This window comes from Neodiprion virginianus, chromosome 2, assembly GCF_021901495.1.
Source record: "Neodiprion virginianus isolate iyNeoVirg1 chromosome 2, iyNeoVirg1.1, whole genome shotgun sequence".
Taxonomy (NCBI): Eukaryota; Metazoa; Arthropoda; class Insecta; order Hymenoptera; family Diprionidae; genus Neodiprion; species Neodiprion virginianus.
Window position 1 is genome coordinate 14,419,677 of NC_060878.1, and position 8,937 is coordinate 14,428,613.

Sequence of the window (8,937 nt, forward strand, 5' to 3'; positions counted from 1 at the left end):
GGCATTTTGTTACTTTCGGCCATCGTGTTAATTAGAACCTTGTAATCTGAACGAAGGGTCATCCAATTACATAAACCAATAGGGGTAGAAACTCCTCAGAAATGGCGAGATGACAAATGTGCCGACGAATTATTAGTCTCAAGCTTGGAGATCCAGAGCCGGTAAATTCTTCAATAAGCTAACGTCAAAAGTGCCGAGACTATTTATTTCGGCTGAGTTTAATGCTGTGTTATGATTTATGTTCTCGTATTGCTGACTTATCGCTGCCAAAATGCCACCATATCGGAGTGGAGGGGTAAATTTCTGAGTGTGAGTTGTGAACATTCAACTGGGAGGCAGTCTAGATGAAAACACAAAACAGTAAGATATCAAACTTCTACTAATTGCACATTAATTTTATTCACAAGCTGCCGTCACGGAGTGAAAATAGTTGTTCTTGCAGCAGGGCAGACCCTTAGACTCTAAATCGTGCCTCGAAAATTCCTAACTTCGTTTTATAACTGCGTCGTCTTCTGTCGTATTTATACATTCATGTTCCGTGATATCCTTATCTCGGAATCCATTAAACCTCTCCGATTTTGTCGAAATTTTTAACCAGAGATGCCCCCGTCAGCTCGGGAACTTGAAATCTCGTTAAAATGTTACCAGCAGCAGGTGTCGTTGTCGAGATTATAACGTCGCAGATCAATTCAAACCGCTTTACTGTTTCCGGGAATTAATTTATCCTACCTTCTATTGCAGTCCCCAGTCACCCTCCGTTATATTCTCGTCACCGTCGGATCTGTGACAGTTTGTCGTGTGCTTTTGACACGATTCGGTATGTTTCACGTGTCCGTGTACCAGAAATACCGGACGTAATACTAGAAATTACTTTCACCATAGTTTTGAAAACTCAAGCTCTTTGAGGGCTCTCAGAAATCATTGATCGGTTTTCTCGCAACACACCTCCGATTCAATTTTGAAAATGGTCCGAATTTCGCCCTAAATTCCAGAGCACGGGTTATGTAATTTATTTTCATATTTCGTTTTTACTAAACCCAATGCCAACCCCTTTCCGCGTTTTTCCTGGTATTCGAATCATCGACAAATTATGCCAGTGCCACAGGCTATGTCTCTTCATCGAAATTACGGTGTATTTTCTGTTTCTACATCCTTCGTTTCATTTGGCACATAGAAATTTATGTATACCTATACATGTACTTGCAGTATGGAAAAAAAGGCTTACAAAAGCTCTGCTCAAAGTTTTCCGTGAAACTCGCTGTCCAGTGTCAGCAGATATGCAATTGAAGTTACATTTGAGATGTGTAGTGCCATTTCTAAAAAAAATCTGATTTGGACTCCGTTATTTAGAAATTGATATCTTTTTTGGAAATGACAGTACAGATATAAAATTGTAGCTTCGGCCGGCTATTTGCTTCCGCTGATTGCGAGTGGTGAGTTTTAAAAAAAACCTCCCTATATGACGAAAACCACTTTCGCTAAATTTCGATAAATCCGGTGTACGTCAAATGCAACGTGAGCAGTGAGCCCCGGCTGTTGGTAAAATGCACTTTTAAACGAGTGCACAATACTGGTAACAGCTGGTCGCTAGTTTCTGTTAACGTGCTACGTTTGTTCGCCTATATCGTTGTACGCGTCCTTTCGTTTCACATTCGAGAACAATAGCATTCGCCTCTTCTTTGACTGGTTGTATTGAAAGAGCGCAATACGTGCAAATGCGTCAAGCTTTATTCGAGTTCAATATAAACGTGTATTTCTACGAATGATGTTAATGGAAAAATTCCGTTTGATATTTTGCTTTCCTCTTTTCCAACGGTACTGTTGCAATAGTTATTTCCCTGATCCATAATATGATCTTTTTTTTATCGTAAAAGCAGATATTTGATGAAGTGAGAAACGGGTATGTGAGATATCTTGGTATAAACACTCACACCAATTTAAATTCTATAAAAATCATTATACTGTATTCTATTGTGCAGGCTTCTTTAAAATTTGTAACTGACTCTTGTCAACATCCATGCCTACATTTTCCTTTCAGTGATTACCGCATAGGATATCAAATATGTGTGGCTAGAATTCTGAGCGCAGCTTCAAAAATAAAAGTACTGCGCGCATTCAGCGGTAAACCGAGAACTTTTACAATCTTGAAGTTTCACGCATAGGTGGAATAGCTTTACATTGCCTGTAGGATATCTTTTGAATTTCTTAAGAATTCATGAATACTGTAAGCTGCCGACTCTACGTGGCATAGTTGATAGTAATTAAAAGTCCATTAGTTGTATAGTTATATATATATATATATGTAGATATACAGGTAGCGGTTTCTACCCTTAATAAGTTGAAACGGATGTTTCTCCATTGAACTGTATAGCTCTAGTATTTCCACCAATCGAGAGTGAGAAAAAGAATTCATAGTTAATTTGCACGTAATTTGTGTAAGGTATTGAACGATTGTTTTTGATGTTTGTACCTAAATTGTTTCGGATTGAAATTAATCACATACCTGACAATTTGAATATTCGTACATTCTAGAGCGGGTATTACGTTCGAACTGAATTCAGTATGCCGCTCCCGTAGCGTGCAATTAGGAGGCAAATAGCATCCCAAAACAATACCTCAACCCCCGGTGGTCTGTTCCTATCTCAGTTCCGAGATAACAGAGATTTCAGCCCCGAAAGAGAAGGGAGTTGCCCACTGCAGGTTTGAGTGTTGATAGGTGGAAGCTATAACGTCACGGGATTCTACGAATCAGAGTACTGGGGGCCATTAATTTCTGGGACAGCTACAAGCCAACAGTTTCGCCAGAGAGGGTGCAGAAGTTCCCGTTTTACCACGGTAGTGGGAAAAATTAAAACCCTTTAATGTATCCCCAGTCGACCGTTCCACGATTACGACAGGCCAAATGACCAAGCAATGACAAAACTGTACGTGATGGGGCAACGACTTTAAACTTCCCGGTACCAACTGGTGAGTGGCAGATGCCACAGAAGAATAGGCTTTTAATACGAGATACGTGAGGGTCCCCGGACTAGGGACGTTATTCTCGGGGAATCCCGTGAAACCGCTCTCAGAACTCACAACTCTGCGGATAAAGGTAATTTATTTGTGCGATTCTTCTCGATCGCGGGGATAAACTCAATTTAGCGGCTTGAATACTCGACTGTTGAAACTGTGAAAGAAACCAAAGGAAAATATATCTTAAAACGATCACCTGCAAAGTTTCAGTGTTAAAGCAATCATTACAAGGCAGAAAGAGTTTTCAGAATCAGAGGGGTGAGACTTTTGTGATCCTAACGCAAAAAGGAAACTTTTTCCATTCTAATGTATTCGAGAGTAAGATCCGTTACTTATGCAAATGCAGACCGTCTCTTTATCTCCAATTCCTGAGCTGTTCCATTCCTAAGGAGATAAAAGTATGTCCCTCAAGACTTTTACCCTGGGACTATCACTCTCTGGAATACCAATACCAACAAGACCATTCAAATTTGCCTAGCTAAACGTGAAAAATATAAATTGAGAGTTTTAAATATAGGAAGGCACGGCATTTCACAGTGTTTGCATGAAAATTGGGCGTCGAAGAAATGAAAAGTGCATGATTAATAGAATACCGTAGAATTTTTATTCATGTTCATTCGTATGAGTCTGCTGATTACAATACAATTGTCGATTATACTGACTTACGAAATGGTACACAATGTGGAAATCTCACTTATGCACCCATATAGTTTTATTTTAATGTTTGTATACTCAATATCATGTTTAACTTATGCAATCTAGCGTTATTTATACAATAGAATATCCATTTTCCAAGCGGTCGTCAACAAAATTACACACCATTTATAGTATATGTAGTGATTAGTTGTATAATTCGAAAGCCTTGTAGAAATCCGTGTCTTCGTGGTAAAATCGTCATTTGAAAATGAGAAACTTTCATCGAAATCTTGTTATTGAAGAAATGAAAATGAAATCGGAAGAATAGGACTTGACACATTTTCAAACGATGAAGTTAAACCGATACGTCGGTGAAGGGTTTGAGCAGCAGTACCTTACGAGAATGTGAGGCTGTTGCTATCAGCGCCGGAATTTCTCGGAGGTACCGTAGTGTCGTTGAAGCGAATAGTGCAACTCGTCAATCGCATATTACCGGTTAGGAACTGTTGCAAGGTGTCAACTCCGTTTCTTGGAATACGATCGAAGGGATAGCCCATCGAACGTTTGTCAGGGTATAGTCTGTCCTTGATGCCACAGTAACTGGCAGCGTCGTTGCACCCAGTCTCTGTGTTTTGAGTGATCTGAAATAATGTGAAGCTTGAAATAAAAGAGTTATTGGAAAGCAGACGATTATGAAAAGTAAGGTATAGTTAAAACGTACATTAACACTACAATGAAAACGAAATGTATTACAATTGGAGAGTTAAATGGGCAAATGATCTTCTTACCCTATCACCGTTAATGTCCGACACCATGACGAATAAAGTGACGGGGAATCCTTCCTTCGATCCTTTGCCGATCAGCATGTGCTGAGGCCAACCACACCCGCAGAAATTGAACTGCGCCAAACTGTCACCGCCAACTGGCCTGTTTTCATCGAGATTACGGAAAGTCCGCTCGAATGGAATGGTCACAGAAGACTCGTCAGATCGACGCTCAATGATGTTGTTTCCAGGGCGTACTAGATATTGCGTAAACGATTATTGTCTACGAGTGATAGCTAGGGCGACTGAAGACGAATCGATGTTTCAAGTTTACTCACGATTGACGGTGAACTTGTCCAGCTCAATCATCAGGAGTCTCTGCTCACGGAAAGTAAAGGGGAGTCCGCGTTCATCCTTGTCCGGAGCCATGAAGATGCGCACGGTACCCATCCTGGCACTGTCCTGGATGTTGATTGCTATGCGGTAATTGAATGGCGCGTGGTTCAGGTGAGTGAAACGACTCAAGATAGGACCACGTGGGGTAAAATCAAGTCCACGAGACAGATCCACGTCACTTTGTTGCCAGAAAGTTGAAAATACGTTGGTTGGTTGGTTGGGAGTGACGACTTGGACGTCGGTGATTTGAACACCTTGGTAGTCAATCTAAAAGATTGAAAAAGATCGTCGTTTTGATGAATGGTCCATGAAAATAAACCATCAAAGTTACATTCAACCAATGCAATGCGTACCTGTTGCGTAGTGTATGGAGGCAAGGTATTCTTGTGCTCCTGGAAAATGTCATCGACGAACGCGTGCCATCTGTAGAAAACTGGGTCTCGCATAGCGGTCGATGAGTCTCCCATCACACCGAAGCTTTCCTGCAATCGAAAAAATGATCGATTAGACAGTTGTAGTGAACGTTCACACTCCGCACGATCCTCTCTCGTTGGATTTACTCACCAGGTAGCGATGGTCCGGATCGTGGCAGAAGGAAATAGCGACGTGTCCCATGTTGTGCATATCACCGTAGAGATTTCGGTTCGGCGACAGGATACTGGCCTCGACTATGTTACCCAGGATGTTTATACCCTCTCTTTCGGTCAATTCAATTCGTTTATCGTTGGTGTCCTTGACGGCTCCCTCATGGATAGCATTGAATATGCGGTCCCTCCATTGCGTTAAGACTTGGATATCCAATTTGATTTGATCCACTGGTCTATTAATGTCTTTCAGAGTCGCTCCCGCGGTTCGGGATGGCCAAGTCCTGCTTGCCACGAGGGAGTCCAACTTCGGGAAGTAGCCTTCCGGGATTGGCTCTTGCCAGTTGATCAGGCGTTTTACACGTGGCAGATTGTTGCACAAACGCTCCAAGTTGTACCTGAAAGCAGAATAACGTTTAGGAACAAAGTCTCGGCTTGTTCGGCTGACTCAGCTCGGCTGCTTGGCAACGTTTTGTTACTGACCGAGCCATAATCTGCTCGTGCATGTAGTAAAACAGTTCACCACGTCTATCCTTGTTGACAATTTCTCTCGCAGCTTCGAAAGGGTAAACGAGATGCCAATGCCAGTGGTGAAGATTGATTCCCAAGTCTTCCCTGAAGTAGGCGACTCGGTGTTCCTCGTCAAGATCAGAGGCAGTGTAATCTTTCGGGATAACGATAGGTTGCTATCGGAGACAGAAGAGTGACTTGTGAATAAAGCGGACTTCGGTTCTTACTCGTAAGTCACAAAATATACTTACACGAGAGCCAGCTGGGACCAAATTAGCTTCTTCCTTGGCACGCGAGAAGACACCGCCATCCATAAATTTCTCTGGAAAGACTTCGGACAACGGTGGAATTGGCAAGTTCTTGGTATCAGGCCGATGAAGAATCGCGACAGAGAGAGCGTAGATGAACATGTTGGTGTTCACTCGGTCTCTGCAGTAGACTGAGGCTGACAAGAAATCATCGTAGGTTCGCATGCCTGTAACCAAGTACGATATACGGTGCTGAAAGTTGTTCCTCCTAGCAAATTGAGTAAGCGGGCTGTTGGGGAGCTCATATTCAATTCAGTCACCTGACTCGTCCGCCTTCATTCAAAAACCTTGTACTGCGACTTACCCATGAAAATTTCGATCAACCTTGCGGCCATTTTGCGATGGGACGGAATGAAAAGCGAGAATGGTTCACGTCGCCCCAATCTCAGAGGGATACTGAGATCCGGAAGAGTGATCTGACGGATGGGAATTTTTGAGTCCGTGGTATCCGCAAAACGGTTAATCACGTCAACAGCCACGTTGCGATATCTTTCCGGCTGTGGGAATGAGTGTTAAGCATAAGGATTTAACTCGAATTCATGAATCTGTTAATTGCCCTCGTATGCGCTCGAGATCCACTTAAGACAAACTTTATGCAGTTCTCACTTCAACTTTCGCTTTCAATTACGCGTAATTTTTTATCTAGATGAATTCAAATGCTTACCAAGTAATTAGGCGGAACGTCGAAGGCGACCTTCTTCTCGCCCTTAGGGACGTAGGCCGGCTCAGCCGGTCGATCGAACAGGTAAAGAATGCTGTTGTTATTGCTCATCTTGAGTTGTGCTTTGGACCGGTCAAAAATCTAAGGACCAGTGATTTAAACGACTTGCTTCTGGAGACAGTTACTGCTGAGAGTTGTCGAGTGACCACTGATTAATCGAGCTGGATTAGAAGTTTATTCCATCGGTACGTTACGATGTACACGAACCGACTGGATGTCTAACGTTGCTTTGCCTCGTTACTTATAGCCAACTCAGAGGATATAGCGGTTAGCGGTTTTCTGATAAATTTGTACCAGGCAAGGTTGACCGGAGTTTGCTTTGTAGTCTTGAAAGAAAATAACTGAACTCTAGTTAATTAGTATCATATATATTTTTCCAATAAATGAACATTTATAATTTATAAATATTGAAATCACTCGGTGTGCGATTATCTAAACTTTTCTGGTAATTTTCAAACTGAAATTTAATTTTTCGTAACAGTGAACTCATTTGTGAGAAAAGAAATGTATTGAAAGACTGTTAAGAATATTGAGGACAAGTATCTGTTCTTCGTTAATTGGCAATCTCAAATTCTCGAGTCCTAAATCCTTCGTCTTCGAAATAGATTAGCATTTTGATTCGTGCTACGTTCAGAAAAATATACAGTCCGATATTATCGCATAATCATGTCAGCCAAGAGCGAAAACATCTAGCCTCGTCCTGTTTATCCCTACACTCCATATTCACTATCAGTTGACTAGAAATTGTGGCAAACCGCGTGAAGAGTTCATTCTTAAACATGTTGCTATCAAATACTCGACCGTAAATGTCAGCCCATATTTTTCTTTGAAAAACATCCGGTCACTCGGGAAATGTACAGTTCTATATACGTACCGTGTGCACCGGCATTCCAAGCCTGATTCACCCGTTTCGAGTAAGCCTTCAGGCAACTTAATCGAAGTACATTTGACTCTGTTTTCGTTCAACATCGGTACTGTATCTACTTATCAATTATCATGCCCGAATTACCTGTTACGTTTCACCATTATCACAATAGGTGCATATATAGTTTCGCTGAACTCGCAGCGTGGCAAAACGAGGAGGAATACAGGAAGAGAAATTGTAATTATGTACGTCTTGGAACCTTTTCCTGTCGCGTTGCAATCTTATCAACTCATGTATAACAGCTTTTAAATGAAATCCCCCGAGTAAAGAAGGCTTCAACTAATATCATTTTCTCTCCGTCACTTGCCATTACTCTGCCTGAATTCTCTGCCTTCTCCTCTTTTCCCGTTCTATCTCTCTCGATCTCTCCTCCGTATCTCAAGCGATGTACCTCAGTCTGTGAATTTGCAAGGAAAAGGGCACTTAGCGAGACGGGCAGACGTCGACGAGCTTTGCGTTGTTTTACATCTTTCCATCCGAGATTACGAGATATTCAACGCCAATTCCGGATCTGATCCTGTTCCCAGTAATTTCCAATTTAACGTAAAAACACTGTAAATGTAGGAAGAAAAGCTTCCGAGTACCTGCGGAAATCGATTGCCAATCTTTGTCGTATGAAATAAGAAAAAAATTAGATGCAATTACCTGCACCTACAAAATTCTTTTCGGGTTAAACAATAATTTCAATTCACATACCAGTCAGAAATATTTTATTAGAAACCAATGCTGATATGTGGTTACAGGGTTTAAATTAACTTTCCTTACTTGAACATTTCAATTAGTATTGCACGCCTTATAAGTTAATTATCTCCTATACTTATGCCCTAAATACAAGTCTTATACACGGTGATTAAGTTGGTGTATTATTTTATCTATCTATATATGTACAACCGATCGGAGTATCAGCAAGATCCAATTACACGATTTAAGAAAGATTCAGGTAAAATAAATCCCCATGCAGGAGAAATATATCAAGCTGAGTGAATAAAATCAGTTCATCGACTTGTTAGATATCCCGAGAGATCCTTGTCTCTCAATCCTTGGCAACTAATTGATTAAATTTCCATCTTGCCATGCA

General features: G+C 41.3%; 1 protein-coding gene across 1 annotated transcript; it reads right to left on the reverse strand.

The window, feature by feature from the left end:
• Positions 1-3,596: 3,596 nt before the first annotated feature.
• LOC124298990 (phenoloxidase 1-like) lies at positions 3,597-7,157 on the reverse strand. The gene is made up of 9 exons (XM_046751769.1): positions 6,878-7,157; positions 6,518-6,710; positions 6,157-6,380; positions 5,879-6,081; positions 5,376-5,793; positions 5,165-5,293; positions 4,754-5,078; positions 4,440-4,672; positions 3,597-4,292 (listed from the first exon to the last, which is right to left on the reverse strand). Exons 1-9 carry the CDS (start codon positions 6,983-6,985, stop codon positions 4,047-4,049), a joined length of 2,079 nt encoding a protein of 692 aa, XP_046607725.1. The 5' UTR covers positions 6,986-7,157; the 3' UTR covers positions 3,597-4,046.
• Positions 7,158-8,937: the final 1,780 nt, after the last annotated feature.